The sequence below is a fragment of the Poromitra crassiceps genome (assembly GCF_964638095.1).
Source record: "Poromitra crassiceps genome assembly, chromosome: 3".
Taxonomy (NCBI): domain Eukaryota; kingdom Metazoa; phylum Chordata; class Actinopteri; order Beryciformes; family Melamphaidae; genus Poromitra; species Poromitra crassiceps.
Window position 1 is genome coordinate 52,951,421 of NC_139625.1, and position 18,787 is coordinate 52,970,207.

General features: G+C 40.4%; 2 protein-coding genes across 2 annotated transcripts; one reads left to right on the forward strand and one right to left on the reverse strand.

The window, feature by feature from the left end:
• Positions 1 to 569: 569 nt before the first annotated feature.
• Positions 570 to 4,677, reverse strand: LOC310772778 (splicing factor YJU2-like). The gene is made up of 8 exons (XM_083632698.1): positions 4,560 to 4,677; positions 4,095 to 4,195; positions 3,692 to 3,836; positions 3,375 to 3,509; positions 3,048 to 3,229; positions 2,631 to 2,778; positions 1,867 to 2,038; positions 570 to 1,639 (listed from the first exon to the last, which is right to left on the reverse strand). The coding sequence occupies exons 1-8, from the start codon at positions 4,581 to 4,583 to the stop codon at positions 1,524 to 1,526; spliced, it is 1,023 nt and encodes a 340-aa protein (XP_083488824.1). The 5' UTR covers positions 4,584 to 4,677; the 3' UTR covers positions 570 to 1,523.
• Positions 4,678 to 16,866: 12,189 nt separating this feature from the next.
• On the forward strand, positions 16,867 to 18,314 carry LOC310773932 (cocaine- and amphetamine-regulated transcript protein-like; the record flags this gene model as incomplete). Its single annotated transcript, XM_083633940.1, has 3 exons — positions 16,867 to 17,001; positions 17,703 to 17,783; positions 18,207 to 18,314. 3 exons carry the CDS (start codon positions 16,867 to 16,869, stop codon positions 18,312 to 18,314), a joined length of 324 nt encoding a protein of 107 aa, XP_083490066.1.
• Between the last annotated feature and the right edge of the window lie 473 nt (positions 18,315 to 18,787).

The following is an 18,787-nucleotide window of genomic DNA, read 5'->3' on the forward strand; positions in this document are numbered from 1 at the left end:
AGGCGACAGCACTACCACTGCGCCCCTGTCCCACCAGCCACTTCTTTTCACAATGACTGCAAGGATTTTCACCAGCAGGATGTAGCGCTTTTGGGGGGATCACTCTATTCCCCTCAGTTCCCCTCCCTCCCAGAACAAGCCCCCAGACCGATGAGAGGAGGCACTAGTACAGCGACCAGGACTCACGACCCACCGGCTTCTCACCTGCACACGGCCAAATGTATCTTTAGGAATGTCTGACCAAGCCGGAAGTACCGCTGCAGGGAATTGAACCCGGGTCTCCGCGGTGGTAGGTCAGTGCTTTTACTCGGACACCCTGATTCAATAATTTGCTGAAATGAGAGATTTTGGTTGTACAAATCAGCCTGCTGGTATGTATATGCAGTATGTTTTGTTTTTAAGTTTGTTATAAATAAAGGTACTTAACATGCAACTCCCCACTCACATTTTTTATCCATGAACCATTGTGATCCCCATAAATTATTTCCAAGGTCAAGCAGGGATTGGTATTGCAACTATAGGAACTAAACATTACAATGCAAAAAAAAATGCTCAGACGTTTGAATACATTTCAAGAGTAAAAGTAAGATTTTATTGACACACAAGTGGCATTTTTATACAGCATACAACACACAAGTTTTATGAGAACTAGAAGCTTTACAGAAGCTCAGACAATGAAGAGGGTTGAATGTGTGAACACTTCTCAACTGTGCTGTTCGTGATGGCAGACTATGGTGTATTGCCTTCTCTAACAGCACAACAAAACAATATTGTGTCAATTCTAGAGCAATAGAGGCAGACTTATTTACAAGTTTAGGAGCTAAGTAACTTTTTCATTCAAAAATATATAAGCACATTCAATGACCCATGTCTATTTTCAAAAAGTTTTAATGCCTTGATTTACCCCCCCACCCCTCCCAATTCACAAACTTCCAAGGATTTCAAGGACCTGTGGGAACCCTGTCAGGGCTCCAGACTAACTTTTTACACTAGGTGCACCAGCACATAATTTAGGTGTACCCAAATTTTTCACCACGCCTTTTGGACAACGCAATAATACATTTTAAGTGTTACCTTCTTTGTGATTTGGTATACATATTGGCAAATTATTAAATGATACGCTCAAAAGATTTTCATGCCAATAAACATCTGTTAAAGTCACTATCACCAACTGAGTTAACACAGTGAGGATTGAGCCTATGGCCCACTGATGGAAGCCTTTGCATTTTAAGTATTGCAGCATTTATGAACTGGGTGTCTGTGATGTGATTATCACCTTACATTATGCTCCTAAATTAAAAAAGGAGCACGAGAAAGAGAGACCCTACAAATTCCAAGGTGCACCAGTGAGTGTTATGAAAATATTTATACGCACTGGCAGATTTTAAGGTGGGGAAAATGCGTGTAAATACACACACTCTGGAGCCCTGCCTGTCCTGTATATACATCTGTATTTTTGTACAATGTATTCTACATCAATCACTCAATTCCACAAGCAGACATTTTGCCTCAAAGAATAACAATCATTCACTGTCGTTGCTGTCGCTGTCTGAATACGCCCCAAGCAGGCTGAGAGATGAACCATTTTGAGCGGGGAGGGGCTTAATTTTGGGGGAATCGGCTGTCAATGCCTTAGAATCTGTAAAGCAAGAAACAATAATTAGTTATTTCAAATCAAATGCAGATGTGATCTAGCTGAGTTGCGTTGCATGTAAAAACAAACCTTCAGATTTGTGCTTATAGTAATAATAGGAAACATTGTTTGGTGAGGCAAACCACATCACCAAATACAGTATAAATGCCTTGTTAACATGCAGTGTTAAAGTAATCAATTCAGGACAAGAAACAAAACACTGAATGTGTCACCTGTCTTTGAGCTGGGAGCAGCAGGGGGCAGCATAGGACCAGATTTGCCAACAGCTGCTGCTGGTTTCTTCCTCACAACCAGGGATCCCAGAGTCCCGCCACCTCCCAACTTCCCCACACTCCTCTCCCAGCTCTCCACCTTGGCCCTCTTCACTCCTCCAGGTGAGGGCCCCTGTGGAAACAAGAGACAGCCCCTTACTCCCTGCTCAGACTATCTTCTTTACAAGTGTTTGTTTTTACTTTGGTTCACAGCCTTTTTCTGATTGAACACTGACAATTTGGGCTGTTTCCTTGGAGTGGCCTTGTACTAGACTTCAATTCAAATAGATTTCACTTTCAATGGAGAGAGCTCCATTGGTGTAAACTTTTTAGTCTAGGCCTAATCTGTCTCCAAGCATTGATTCCTTCAAAACATTTAACCCCTTAAATGTAGATAATATATTTAGGATGTTTTCAGACTTCTAAATGACCTACAGATACTTTGAATTCAGGCAAGTTTTCATTCACAGAAAAGTTTATTAAATTATGATTGTCTGAACTTTCTAAAACATATTGTATTGTTTCATGTGTCTTTGCAAATACCATTTGATCCACGTCTCTTGCCATGGATTTAATTACAACACACATTTGGAAGTGCGATTGGTGACCGCACACGTCCCATGTTACTTTTGCCTTCTGCCCACTGCCCAGGGACTATGGATGGTAATTTATTTATTGAGCATTGCCTATCAAATAAACATTTTGGTGGACATGAGTGACCATACCTGTGCCTCTGTAGGTCTGTCAGTGGTGAGGATGTCTGTGGGTTTGCCTGTACTGGATGTGTTTGGCTGTGTGCTGCTCTGCTCCTCCTGGTCTGAATCCGAGTCAGAGTCCCTCAGTCTTTTCATTAGAGCGCGGTCCAACATCTCTCTGAGGCAAATGGAGGGAATCAATTTGAACTGAGTCAAATTACTTGCTTGTTGTTTATATTGAATATAAGAATTCACATGACAAGTATAATTTAGTGTCTGAGAAACATGGGCACAGATTTTTTTTCTTTTCTAAGAGCATTAGAGAATAAAGTTTTTGGAGGTGGTGGGAAATGTGGAATTTGAGGTGGCTAGTAAATGACTCATCTACTTCAACATGTAAGAAAGGCAACACATCTTAGATCTTTGTTTGAAATCTTCCTCACTCACTTTGTCTCTCTCTCATCCTCTTCTTTTTCCCTTTCCCTCTCTCTCTTCTCCAACTCTCTGTACTGGCCGATCATTCCCTCGAAGTCGACCTGCGCCTGCCTCTGGTTCAGCTCCTTCAGCTCCTGAAGATTCTCCAGAACCTCCATCTCCATCTTGGAGTCACGTGTGCGGTTCTCCAACACCTGGAAGACGATTGGAACACTATCAACTCCCCATTCCCCATGCCTGGGTTTTGCTCAACGAATGCAGTTTCAGAAAGTCCGACTCGTAACAGCAACTATGACAGGAAACATAACACGAACAACAGAAACAGTTGTTTACACCAACCTTCATGGGGTTGTTCAGCTCCTCCTCCTCTCTATTCCTCTGAATTTTCTTCTCTTCTTCCTCAATTAGTTTCTCTGCCTGGAAGTTTCGTGTGGCGCCGTGTTCCATGGCATAGTCTGTGTTCTCTGGGTCAGTCTATAATCAGGACATGAGATAAGAGAGAGTGAGAAATTATGTTACATAATGCTGGAGACGAAATGTAACAATTTGTATTTTGGGACAGAGATTATTATTATTAGTGCTATATTTGCAGTACATTCAAAGTACTTGTTTGAATTGCTCAATAATGTAATAATCAGTGTAATGAAAACTCTCACCTTAAAGGTAATCTCGGCCAGACATCTAGTACATTTGATGTAGAAACGGAAGATGGGCAGTCCCATGTACAGCTCATTCATAACAGTCTCTTTACGGGCATTGAACTTCTTCCCCTTGTAGATGTACTCACCACATGTTTTACACCTGCAAACAGCCAGAGAAGCAAGTATTATAGTAAGTAGTGAACAAGTATTACACTCTTAGTGACAGTGAATGATATCTCAGTCTACGGTAACAATTTACATTACAATTGCCTCATTCCAGTGTATTAACCCGTGGAAAAGTATTATAAGTACACACTATTATGACTGTGCAGTTCAGGTACTTGATGAACATTTACCCAATACATAATGTACTTACAATGGTCTAACACACACCGACACATGGACTAGATAGACATACCTCATATTGAATGGAGCCATCAATCTGACCACATATTGTCGATCTTTAGGGAGTTTAAGTTTTGGTATTTTTGATGGATCAAAATCAGGAGGATAGTATTTCTGTGGAAAGCAAAGCACATTGCATTAATATACAAAAACGGATAAAAAAAAGAGCCACGGCAAGCAGTTGCAACATAACTAGAGACTGAGTACAGTTTCCTACAGCTTTTAACATAGCCGCGACGCACAACTAAAGGAAACGTCCTTTATAGTTGTGCGTCGCGGCTACAGTTTAGAATGACAAGTTATAGTTGTGAGGACTAAACATAGCTAGCGTTAAGCCAACAAGCTAACAGTGAAGAAGTAGGCTAGCTAAAATGCTACATAGCGTTAGCTAACTTGGTCTAAATAAAGGCTAACGTTAACCCTTAAATTATTTTAAGAGAAGAATGTCGTCGACGTTGTAATACTGTAGCCTACTTACATTCAATACTTTTCTTTCAGACATGGCTGATTTTGGTAGAAACCCAACTTAGGAAACAAAAGTAGGTAAAAATGTATCAGCTCAGAGCTTCTCGCAGTAGTCTGTCTGATAAACTTCCGGTTCCGGGTGTCTCTTTTTTTTACTACCGTGGAAGAAGAGTTCAGGCTGCTGCTGCTCCCTGTAGGTGGAGGAGAGTACTTGTTACTACTAATAATAATACAACGACAACAACAACAACAATAATAAATATAGCCGCAAGCGGCGATGCGGGGTCCAAGCTTCCGGTGACTTGGGGGGTGTATGTCAGATAATATAGACACTGAATTGCACATTTAGTCAGAGTTGGTATGTGCACAAGTGCACAAAGTTTGGTTGAGATTTGGTGACCTGACCGGGTTCAAGCAGTAGTAGCAGTAGTAATAGTAGTGTTAGTGTATATGTGTGTAAGTGTGTATATGTGTGTGTGTATATATGTGTGTGTATATGTGTGAGTATATGTGTGTGTGTGTGTGTGTGTGTGTGTATGTGTATATGTGTGTGTGTGTGTGTGTGTGTGTGTGTGTATGTGTGTGTGTGTGTGTGTGTGGCGTGTGTGTGTGTGTGTGTGTGTGTGTGTGTGTGTATAGGTGTATATGTGTGTGCATGTGTGTGTGTGTGTGTGTGTGTGTGTGTGTGTGCATGTGTGTGTGTGCGCGATGTTATGTAGAGGAAGGATGACATCATAGATGACAGCATAGATGACATCATAGATGACATCATCAGTGATGTCACAAGACTGTCATCGGTGATGACATAGTGTCAAAGTTTAAACATTTATCATTTCAAGACGGTTTCACATATCCAAATTCTTTGTAAGTCTTTAGATCAGGGAAGTCCAGAGATGACACAGAAAAAGTTTGGGCTCATTCAGGCAAATGGCCTAGGACGAGTTCGTTTATCAAAAGTTTAAACATTTATCATTTCAAGACGGTTTCACGTATCCAAATTCTTTGTAAGTTTTTAGATCAGGGAAGTCCAGAGTTGACACACAAAAAGTTTGGGCTCATTCGGGCAAATGGCCTAGGACGAGTTCGTTTTTTTTTTTTTTTAGAAAGTCCAAGATGGCGGAAAATCTAGCAGACTTAAATGGGCGTGGTCTATATGAATAGATGCGTATTGATCCAGGGAATCCAGCAGATGTGGAATTTTGATTCTACGCCTCACGGTTCAGCAGTTATGGGTCAATACGCAAAAGGGTCTGTTATAGCGCCACCATCTGGCCAATATGGCTAATTTTTTGTCTTTGAGTAGTGGGGCACATTTCCAACCTATGTGCAAGGTCTGGCTACTGTAGCCCTTACAGTTTTTGACGTGCATGCTGTTTTAGGGCGGAATAATAATAATAATAATAATAAACGGAACAGATACAATAGGGATCCACGCACTTCGTGCTTGGACCCCTAATAAGACGTCATTGATGATGTCATAGACATTGTGACATCATAGTTCTGTCACTTTTGTGACTGACGGACAGACACCGTCCACCCACCCACTTATAGTATACCCCTGGGGTTGAGTACTATCAGTCTGAACACTTACTCTGGAGATGATGTACCACTTGTGCTCTTCTCCCTACTTATACTCCCACCACTTATAAAGCCTCAGCCAGGCGGTAATGCAACATAAAGGATGCCAACTGCAATAAAACACCACAGAAGAAGGATTTATTACATCACTGATGACATCACAATTGCTTGAGTGACATCACTGATGACATCACAATTGCTCAAGTGACATCATTGATGACATCACTGATACATGACAATCGTGGCATCACTGATACATGAATGATGATGAGCAAATTGCACTTGGAGACCTAACTGTGAAAATTGAACAATATCTTGAAGTGGTGATCAAATAATCATTACAGAAATCAATGGCAAACCAGAAGTGGTTACATTGAAGCCGAAGGCCTCAAATATATTGAGTGCATTTTTGCATGCATCTAGGAAGGACAATAGTGATGTTGATGAAGAAAAAGTGTGTCTTGTGAAAACCGCTGCCAGACTGGTAAAGACTGACATAAAAGATATCAAGATTCCCAGAGATGCATATCCCTCAAAATATATCATCTGCCAAAGGAAACATGGAAAAACCCTTCAGCTTCTCCTCAAATAACTGTTTGCTGGCAGGAACTGTGAGTGAACCATAGCTGCAATAGGACAGGCCATGCGGGCAGCAAGGGCAAGGGTTCTCATCACGCCATTACAGATAGGACTGACAAATGCATCACCAATTTGGATCTAGATTTTTGGTGAAAACACTTGGTAACCTTCGATTCTGTTCCTCATATCAGGAGGTGAAAATGTTGAGTCAAGTGCAGCTGCTTCGTAAGGAACATACTGTACATACCTCCCTGGCAATGTTGAAGGCCACTTCATTCAGTACATTGCTGATAATGTTGACCATAACATCAGAACCATTGATGGCCACAACACATTACATGGTATGGGCATTATAGCTGGAGTTACACCAGAGAGCCAAACCAGTACCTCTGATAGCTGTGACATCATAGCAGCAGTTGGACACATGAATATCCACATGTGAAAATCAGAGACCCCTGGCATTTCATCCATGTCATGGGAGGATTGAGAATGCCACAGGTGGGTGATTCTCATGAACATGGTACAACTCATAGCAAAACTCAAAGATATCAAGAAGATATCAAGTAGGATCTAATTTCACCATTCAAATTAAAATTATAATCCACTAGGCATCTTGCGCGCTACGCAAGCTCGCCTGCCTTGCAGCTCGCCGAGCTGGCCCTGCAGCTCACATAAGCAGCTCGGCCGCAATGCGGCCTCGCCCTGGTTGCTCCTTGATGGCATACTTCAGGGATGCTGGATCACCTGTCCTGGAGCTGGCAACATACAGCTGTCCATGGCTGAAGACTGAAGCCAGACTCCCACTTCTTTCAGTGTCTGCCCCTGGGACTTGATTTTGCTCTTATGACATCACTGATGATGTCACAACTGCTTTTATGACATCACTGATGACATCACAACCTCTTATGACATGACTGATGATATCACAATGCCTCTGACATCACTGATGATGTCACAATTTATGACATCACTGATGACATCATCACTGAGACTTTGTGTGTGTGTGTGTGTGTGTGTGTGTGTGTGTGTGTGTGTGTGTGTGTGTGTGTGTGTGTGTGTGTGTGTGTGTGTGTGTGTGTGTGTGTGTAAGAGTGAGTGAGTAGATTTATGATATCACTGATGATGTCATCATTGGGACAGATAGACAGACAAACAGACAAACAAACAGAGACCTAGCTCCCTTAGATAGATAGATGTGCTCATTTTTGATGTATTTCCAGACACTGTGAGGGAATAAATTAATTACCGGAACACATTTTTAATTGGAAATATGAAACAACAATTTATTTTTCAATGGCAAGCACTTCAATATGCTCAAGGGTAGTGGGTATCACCCAAAATGTGTATAATTAACAAATACGAAGTTGTAGCTAACATTGTGAGAAAAGCCATGTTGTATACATACTTACATGAGAAAATAAAAATCTGTTCTACTTAGAGACTCAACAACCATTTCTGTGGATTCCTTGCCCCCAAAAATGTGGAAATAGACACCAAATTTGTAATTCTAGGTCTAGTTGGAGTCAAGATATGGCAACATTTTTAATAATGGCAGGATTTTTACTACAGTGTTTCGGGCATCAATATAAACATAAAAATGTGAAAATAAATTCTGTTGCAATTAGTTTAAGGTCAAACCTTATTTCCCCTACACTGTAACAAAATGCTGTTAAAAAACAGCCAACCATAGCCTACAGTACTGTTTCCCATTAAAACAGTATTATACATTAGAATAACAGCATGCTGTTAAAAACAGTCACATTCTGATGGTAACATACTGTTTCCCATTAAAACAGTATTATTCTGTCAAATGCAATGCATTATGGGCAACATTGCCAGAAAATACTGCAATATACTGTTAGTGTTGCATTTTAGGGAATCAACAGGCAGGATACAGGAGAAAACACATGTGGAACACAGGTATGTGAATCAAACTTTATCCCTCTGAATCCTCCACTTTGTGAGCAAATCTTATGGTAAACGCTTTTTGGATTATTCTGTCTGCCGATGTTCTTATCTTTAAACAAAGTATCTTTAAACAAACTGTATTGTTTGTCAAGTTGTTTCGGTTTGGGAGTTGCCCTCTATTGCATTTTCAACTGAATGGCATTTACTTTAGTTGCTAAATTAACGTTATAACTTGGCATAGAAGTATTCAGTGACACACTCCACCAAGCACATTTGAAACTCAGCTGAAGTTGGACAACGTTAATGCCTTGTGTGCAGTGCATTTATTGTCCGACATTGTGTCTGATGCATGCGTATTTGGCTCCTACCTCTGAATGAACTCCAGTGTGCACGCTGCATCATGTTGATATTGAAGGTTGAAGTTGCAGTGGGAGAAGACACCTACAGTAAACACGCGGGCCATGGGGATATCATTCCCCGCCCACTGTGAGCCATTTGGAGCAAAGTCAGCCAAACATTAAGTGTTGCATAAAACAATTCTGGAAAAATCAATCGTTTGAGCGATGGCCAAAAACACTGTTCCAGAGTCGGTGGCCAGTTAGCCCCTAGCGAGAATGGATGTTTTGAGTGGGGTCCAAAGGCTTCCCAGGCCATGATTGTGAAAAACTCTTTGTGATTATACAATGCCAAAACACGCTTTGTTAGGATGATGTCATCATTCTTACTGTGATGTCATAGTTCACTCACTGATGATGTCATAACACAAGGTGATGTCATGTCCGGGACCTATAAAGGGTTTGCTCTCAGGTCCTCTGCAGTTGTTCATAGACTAAACTAATCTCGCGACAACACTCTGTAACCGTTCCCAACTTCGAACCTTGCAGACCCAGCGATCAAGTGCTTCAGCGTTCCTAGTTATCGAGACTTCAGTTACCAAGTGTGTCTTGGCCATCAAGTATCCGCGCGTAAATCCACCAGTCTCACAGCAAGTTACACTTGTTTAGAGGCCGCAAACCAATCAAGTGTGCAAAATCTGGCGTGTGTGTGTCCACAGTTAAATCACACAAACGCTTTTTCAGGAGTTTGCCCAGTCTGTCTGGCTCTTTTTTTTATTTTTTTATTATAGTGTTTTTTATTTTCAAACTTAGACAAGAAAATAACAGTATAATAACATTCAACAAAACATTCCCCAATCCCTCCTCCCACCCCTCCCTCACCACAGTTCATGGTCAATACAGTAGTTGTTTCCAACCATATGGCTGAAACCCCTGCAATACAGAGTCAAACAAAGAAAACAATACAAATTACATAATCTGAATGACTTTGTGTTGAGAGTAATAGTTGGGTATACTTATTACAGTTAGAGTGTGCGACATCAATTCTGGATCAATCAGTTGCAGATTAATGGTGTCCATATAGCTAATATACGGTTGCCATATGTTCGTGAACTGATTGTATCTATTTCTCAGAACATAGGTTATTTTCTCCAAAGGTATACATTTATTCATCTCTGAAAACCATTTTGACAAGGAAAGAGGGAAGTCTGATTTCCAGGTTGAAGCTACACACTTTCTTGCGACTGCAAGTGCAATCTCCACAAATTTAATACTATTGGAACTAAGATTCAAATCTGTGAAGTTGCCAAGTAGACACAGTTCGGGTTCTAAAGGAAAAGAGACCCCTGTAATACAGGACATGGTGTCACACAAGTCATTCCAAAAGTGCCGTAGTTTCACACATAACCAAGTGGCATGTAAAAATGTACCTTCTGTTGTACGACATCTGAAACACATTTCTGAGAGTGCACTATTGTACTTACAGTATGTAACTTCTGAGGAGTATAATAAAGCTGATGGAGAAAATTATAATTAATAAGTCTGAACCTTGAATTAATGGTGGCACACACACTTTCTCGACACAGATCTTCCCACAGAGCCTGATCTATGGTTGTGTTTAAGCATGACTCCCACCTTTCTTTTGATTTATGTATGTTTAACTTAGGGCGCTTTTCCATTAACAGTGAGTACACTCTACTTCTAAATTTGTATGAAACTTGGTTATCATGAAGTAGTTGTTCAACACTGAATAGTTCCGGCAAGGACATTTGATCTCCAAGCGTATTCCTAAGAAAATCCCTTAATTGAAGATATAAAAAGAAAATGCTTATTGTCAAGGTTGTAAGTATGTTTCAACTCCTCGAATGACATGAGTCCCCTCAATATAACAGTTTTCTAAATGGGTTATTCCCTTTTCATGCCAAAACTTGAATAGTTTACTATCATAAATCATAGGAAGGATTGTGTTTTGCCATAGCGGTGTTTTGGGCGATAAGTCTGTTTGTTGGCCAAAAAATTTACGAATTTCACACCAATTTCTTACTAAATGTATAGTGAGGGGATTCTTTGTTTTGACTAAGACACTTTTGGAATTCAGTTATGATGTTACATGGAAGAGTTTCACCTAATTCAAATAATTCTATTTGGGTCCAAGATGGCTGGGTCCAGTTCAAACAAAAAGGAAACAAAACGAATTTGTGATGCCCAGTAATACATTTTAAAGTTGGGGAGACGAAGGCCTCCAAGGCTGTAGTCCCATGTCAATTTGTCTAATCCTACTCTTGGAGTCTTGTGGTTCCAAATACATTTTCTTACTATTTTATCCAAGTGTTTAAAGAAAGGGCCAGATAAAGGTATAGGCAAAGACTGAAATAAATACATTAATCGTGGTAAGATGTTCATTTTGATACAGCTGATTCTTCCCAGTAACGATAGAGGTAGGTCTATCCACTTATTCAGGTCTTCTTCCAAGTTTTTAATTCAAATTGAATAATTCAACTTATAAAGGTTCTTCAAGTCTTTGTCCAGTGTTATACCGAAATACCTGAACCCCTGTGATGACCATTTAAAGGGTGTGGTCTGTTCCAGTCTACTGTAATCGAAACTATTCAAGGGGAGTATTTCGCTCTTGTCCATATTGATCTTATATCCTGAAAATGAGCTATATCGATCTAGTAATGTGTGAAGTCTGCTAAGAGAACTAGTTGGGTCAGTAAGGAACAAACAGATATCCTCAGCAAATAAACTTATTTTATGTGTTACCTGACCCACTTTAAAGCCCCTAATATTAGAATCTGTTCTAATAGCCTCTGCTAAGGGTTCTATTTCTAACACCAAGAGAAGAGGACACAAAGGGCAGCCTTGTCTGCTGCCTCTGAAGAGAGGAAATGTGGGTGATGTAGTACCATTACAATTAATCTTAGCCTGTGGCTTAAAGCCCCAATCAGTAAGATTTTTGACATTTTTTACTGTAATATAAGAGCTTTTTAGTCACAGGACATGGTAGATTGACTTGTAATAGGGAGACTCTCAAGTTTATTTATCCCACACCGCCCTCCATTGGCCAGCACTGGGACTAAGCAGGTTGTCTGCCACGTCCCGTGTCAATAAAAAAGAAAAAAGAAAAGGGTGCGCGCATGCGCTGTACAGCGGAAGCGCTGTCTTCAGGAAAACAAGGAAGTAACTCGATTCGGATTTGCTACGAAAATGATGTTTCACGGAACTATGGATTATTATTTCATCGCGTGGTGAGTACCCAATGTCACAACATGTACATAGAGCTTTCTGGCGCTGTGTTTTGTTGACTTTGAACGGCGATATCGTTATCGATACTATTGGACCCAGAGGGCGCAGTTTCCCCAATAGCAAAACTTGGAAAACTTACTGAATGGGGCTTTAAAGTAAAGAGTCTTAACCCAATTAATAAATGAAGTGCCAAAATTAAATCTGGATAGAACATGAAAAAGATATGGCCATTCCAGCCTATCAAAAGCTTTCTCAGCGTCTAACGACACTGCAATGCTTGGTTCGCAACTTGTGTTTGCCATATGTATTACATTAAATAACCTACGCAGATTGTTAGTAGAAAATCCTTTCTGTATGAAACCGGTCTGGTCTGTATTTATTAAGGTAGGTAAGTATTGCCCAAGTCTAATGGCCATTGCTTTAGAAATAATTTTGTAGTCCGAATTAAGAAGGGAAATTGGTCGATAGGATGAACATTTAAGAGGGTCTTTATTTTTTGGGGAATAACTGTAATGATAGCTGTGGAAAATGATTCAGGCTTTGCGTTTCAGAGGCCAGATTAAAGACCTTCATAAAAAGGGGTGCAAGTGCATCTTTAAATTCCTTGTAAAATTCGGGCGGAAAGCCGTCGTCACCTGGGGATTTGTTTGACTGTAGAGAGGATATTGCCTTATTTATTTCTAATAACGTGAAGGGTCTGTCTAGATTATCTCGATCCTCATTTGCAAGGTTGTCCAGTTTTATAGAAGAGAGAAAGGTGTCCATCTGCGAGGTGTCGTTAGACGCTTCAGAAGTATAGAGTTGAGAATAGTGTTACTTAAATAAATCATTTATTTCCTTAGGGTTAGAAGTTATACTGCCCTCATCTGTTTGAAGGGAGTTTATGAAAGCACCGGCCCGGGCAGGAGTTCGCCCAGTCTGTCTGGTTCTTTAAAGCCTTTGGTTGGTTGTTTGCAAACATGGAAAACGCCCGGCCGGGCAGGAGTTCGCCCAGTCTGTCTGGCTCTTTAAAGCCTTTGGTAGGTTATGTGCAAACATGGAAAGCGTCAAGCCGGGCAGGAGGCCGCCTAGTCTGTCTGGCTCTTTAAAGCCTATAGACTATTAGCCATTGTGCTGTAATATGAGCCAAATGTCAGAATCCACCCTATTACAGATTTATGATATCACTTATTATGTCACAATGTATGACATCACTGATGATGTCAAGAACTCGCGAGAGAATCCAGCTGGCTTGCAAGGTTAGCTAGTTTGGTTGCTAATACTCAGAACAACGCAAATAGGGATTTTCACCTATCTCAAGCGATGATTAGTTGTTGATTGCGATGTCGTAATATGTTTACAGTTTGACAAATCAAGGCAATCATTCATTGCAAGAGATTAATAGTCAGTAAACTGTAACAGATTTAATTAGGAAAGTAACCTACCTGTTTTACTGTCACTATTTTCATGATTAAGGGATTTTGCATGATTGTTCCAATCTGTCAGCTACCTATTCCTGTCTCACTTCCTACTTACACCTAGATGTGTGTGTGTGTGTGTGTGTGTGTGTGTGTGTGTGTGTGTGTGTGTGTGTGTGTGTGTGTGTGTGTGTGTGTGTGTGTGTGTGTGTGTGTGTGTGTGTGTGTGGTGGGGGGGGGGGGGGGGGGGGGAGCAAATGAGCGATCAATCATTATAATGAGATTAGGTGTGTCTGTCATGACGTGTGTGACGAGTGTGATCCCATCTTTTCTCTCTCTCTCTCTCTCTCTCACACACACACACACACACACACACACACACACACACACACACACACACACACACACACACACACCACACCACACCACACCAGACCCCCCCCCCCCCCCCCCCACACACACACACACACACACACCACACCACACCACACCACACCAGACCCCCCCCCCCCCCCCCACACACACACACACACTGCCCTGGGGGGGAGATTGAGGTTATTCATACAAGGAAATTGGATCCTGATTAGAGATTGGTGTCAATGAGGGTTAACCTGAGGTCTTTCAGCTTTATTGAACATAGGTGACATGAGGAGATGGACATAATAGGTTAGCAGCAAAAATGTACTGGCAAATGTACAAGGTGTGTAAGTATAGATGTAAAATACAGTTAACACCCTTTTTAGATTTGTATGTCAGTTTTCAAACCCCCCCCCCCCCCCCCCCCCCCCCATGACACACCAATCAAACATTCTCCAACAAACACAGACAAACACAGACGTGTGTTTGGTGTGCCATGTCTGTCCTTGTTGGGAATTGTTTGGCCAGATTTAGCATGTTCAATCCTTGTCTGTCCATGTTTAGCATAATGGTACACCAATCAAGGCGTAGGAGGAGTGACAGTAATGCATTATCCTCTCTCATTTTGTTCAGATTGAAAGTTTCAGATTCACAGCAGCTTGTGCAGCCATGAATTCACTTTTTACTGCTTTTCAATAATAATAAAAATCAGTAGGCCTACTTAGGCTATATCACACAGCACTAGACACAAAGACATAAACAGAAAATATAACAAAATAACAATAAGCTAAGGAAAGCTAAGGGGAAAGTAAAATATTAAGCATTGGCATCCGTCATAATGGGTTTATATAGGCTATGTGGTGAAAATTGTTACCCTGTATGACTCATCTATGAGTGAGATGAGATTGTTAAACCAAACAGGCGTAATTTGCATACATAGGCCACAGATTAAGATTATTTTAGGATATTCATGCTGTGAAAGTGATTTTTTTTTCTATATCATTAGCCTATTCTGAAACAATCTGAGAGCTTGTGACTGAAAATAGCATACATAATTTGCTTGAGTCAACATCAATGGTAACACTTTACAATACTGTAACACAAAAATTGGATAGTTACTGAGGAACGAGTCAGGAACGAAACTGTTCATGATTAGTTCATGAATAGTTAATAGGTAGTTCCTTAATGGTAGTTACTTAAGAACTGACCATTAGTTACCATGTTAACGAACCAGTAAGTAATGATTACTTCCTTAAAAAAACATTTGTTTTAATTTTTTTCTTTCGCTAGTTCATGAGTAGTTAATGGGTAGTTCCTTAATGACCCTTAATGGTAGTTCCTTGCTAGTTACTTAAGAACTGACCATTAGTTACCATGTTAATGAACCAGTAAGTAATGATTACAGACTATTAGTTACCATAGTTGTTACTAGGGAATTACTCATTAGTTAATGATTACTTCACCATTAGTTACCATATTTGTGCCCCCTCAAGTAAAGCAGGCCATCATACTTAGTTGTTAGTAGGGAGTTCATCATTACTTCATGATTACTTTACCATTAGTTACCATGTTTGTGCCCCCTCAAGTAAAGCAGGCGATCATACTTAGTTGTTACCAGGGAAGTCATAATTAGTTCATGATTAGTTACCATGTTTGTGCCCCCTCAAGTAAAGCAGGGCTTCATACTTAGTTGTTACTAGGGAATGCATCATTACTTCATGATTATCTTACCATTAGTTACCATCACCCTACCTATAACAAATAAATACAAGAGTTGTTCCAGGTGAGGTTTGAACCCTTGGCCCCAAGAACACAAGATTATTAGTCTCTACCAAATTAGCTATCTATTTGTTATAGGGTAGGGTGATGGTAACTAATGGTAAGATAATCATGAAGTAATGATGCATTCCCTAGTAACAATAAGCATGAAGCCCTGCTTTACTTGAGGGGGCACAGACATGGTAACTAATGGTAAAGTAATCGTGAACTAATGATTAATTCCCTAGTAACAACTATGGTAACTAATAGTCTGTTCTTAAGTAACTACCCATTAACTACTCATGAACTAGCAGAAAAAAAATAAGGAAGTAATCATTACTTACTGGTTCGTTAACATGGTAACTAATGGTCAGTTCTTAAGTAACTACTACATTAAGGATCTTTAAGGAACTACCATTAAGGGTCATTAAGGAACTACCCATTAACTACTCATGAACTAGCGAAAAAAAATATATATGTAGGCTATATATTTTTAAGGAAGTAATCATTACTTACTGGTTCGTTAACATGGTAACTAATGGTCAGTTCCTAAGTAACTACCATTAAGGAACTACCTATTAACTATTCAGGAACTAATCATTAACTATTCATGAACTAATGGTTAGTTCCTGACTAGTTCCTCAATCACTACCCATTTTTTGTGTTACAGTATTGTAAAGTGTTACCACATCAATTTGCCAATGACATTTAATAGCTAGGCCTACCTCAACATGTGTCCCGTAGCCTATGTGTTTCAGTGAACTGAGCATACTCTCAGGTGGTGGGGTTGATTCCCGTTGGGTTGCCCGTTTGATAAAAATGTATCCACGCATAATGGTGCAGTCCGGTGCTTTTGGATAAAAACCACGAAATAGCAAATGTTATGATGTAAATCCACCTCCAGCAACCGGATCCTTCCTTCCATCCATCCTGTTAGGTCAGCACCTCTCATAAACGTGCTTCCTGCGATATAACCAAAGATGCAAAGGTGCTGAACTGTGTCACTCGTGTCAAAGTCACCATGAATATTTCAGAGGCTGGCTGATGTCAACCGCAGCTGTAAAGCAGGTATAAAGAGTCGGTTCCTGTTTCCAAACCCACCGCAGACTTACTTTCTCCACCCGCCGAAGAGAAGGACTCCTCCCGCCTCCCTTTCAGCACCATGGTCAGCGCCCGGGCTCTCCTCCTCGCCGCCACCTGCTGCTGTGCCTATTTATGGGTCGCTCGTGGAGAAGACTCGTCCTTCGAGACGCGCTCGTTGGATTTCCCAATGAAAACCCAAGAAGAGAAGGATCTGGTAAGAGGTGTTAGGTGATATGGGTGAGATATGGAAAGCGAAATTAATGAAAGCTGTTGTGCTGTGTAGGAAAAGTTAATAGCCTAAAATATTTGGCTAATCTCTATAATTCCAAAATGTTCCAATGAATGATGGTACCTTTACTCTTAGTGATGAATTAATTAATTTATTAAGACAGTTGACAAATGAACATAATACAATCCATACACCGTTATTACAATTGTGAGGAATAAAACAAAGTCCATGACTTCCATGACTTGGGACTGTCTCCTTGGTCGACTGGTTAGTGTGTTCGACTTAAAAAAGAAATTGAGTCACTAATACCCCGGTTCGATTCGCCCCTACAGCCAGACTGCAGGGGGAGGTAGTGTCACTACCACCATCAACCCGGGTAGGCTATAGCACGCTGGCCCTTGGCCATTGAGATTGTCCCTTTATTAAAAACACTTTCCATTGTTGTCCTCGTATAAAACACTCAGTGGTCGGCCCAGTTGCACAAAATAATAATAATAAAACAATAACATCTATATAGCCTATATTTAAAGGGTAAGACGATACTCGAGTCTTTGGTAATCATCATCTACAGAGGTTGAATCATAAAGTTAAAGTACAACCCCCCCATGTACGTCACGTTAAAAACGAACTCTTCATAGCCTAGTTTTGCTAATTTCTTGTTTTGTATCGTTTTTTTCTCTATGCAGATTGAAGCTTTGCAAGAAGTTCTGGAGAAGCTGAGGAGCAAAGAGATGCCTTCAGAGAAAAAGCTTGGCTGGCTTCCTCAGGTGAGAGGACACATCAGAAATGAACTTTTAAATGTAGAATAAGAAAGTCTTTATATCTCCAAAATGGGTGTGTTTTCAGGACATGTCACGATGTGGTGGTTAAGCCACTTTACCAATAAATCAAGATTTCTGAATATTCTTGGTTGAGCAACCCATTGGTTTCTAACAGTAAAAATGTGCTTGAACTGAAACATTTATAACAAAATAACAAATGAATGAATGAATGAATGAATGAATAGAAACGTAATTGGATTGAACTTTTTGCAACATCATATTGGCTAATGCCATGTAGTAGATAATATAGATTTTTTTCTTTTAGCCTAATGGTTATATATCTGGTAACATATTTTTGCATTCTGAAAAAAGTCTATTAACAATATAAGTTCGCATGTTAATACATGTATGTTGTTTGTATCATTTCAGTGTGACGCAGGGGAGCAGTGCGCCGTGCGTAAAGGCGCGCGTATCGGCACACTGTGCGGCTGCCCTCGGGGGACGTCCTGTAACTTTTATGTTCTTAAATGTTTGTGAAAGAAAAAGATCACGGGGACGCATCAAAACACGAGGGAGTTGAGAGTGACATGAACACGTTCCCCTATAGGCTATAAGATATGAGGGCTGCTGATGCTGTAATTTCTGTTTGACACAAATAAAAATAGCTAAGTGTGTAATTTGTGAATTAATAAAGGACGCCTTTCTTTTTTAAATGTGTACTGGCATGAATTCAACGGTTTTATGTGTGCATCCATTCAATGATCTTGGCATAGTGCAAGCTAAAGCACTTTAATTGCAGGCTGTAGGCCTACATCAAATAGGAGCAACAATAATTAATAGCAGTAAAAGCAGGACCTGTGTGTGTGTGTGCGCGCGCGTGCGTGCACGTGCGTGTGTGTGTGTGTGTGTGTGTGGGGGGGGTCTACATGTCTCACAAATGAAAATGACCCGCATTATAGGTTCAAATCTACTAGATCTAGTTTATGTGCACAGACATAATAGCCTAGGTG

What these genes read in the sequence shown, in the direction of transcription:
- LOC310772778 (XM_083632698.1), bottom strand. Translation starts at nt 4,583, where the DNA reads ATGTCTGAAAGAAAAGTATTGAAT. An exon ending in GAGGATGAGAGAGAGACAAA is followed by an intron (nt 2,779 to 3,047) that starts GTGAGTGAGGAA and finishes CATTTGCCTCAG; the next exon opens with AGAGATGTTGGACCGCGCTC. An exon ending in ACAGACCTACAGAGGCACAG is followed by an intron (nt 2,039 to 2,630) that starts GTATGGTCACTC and finishes TTGTTTCCACAG; the next exon opens with GGGCCCTCACCTGGAGGAGT.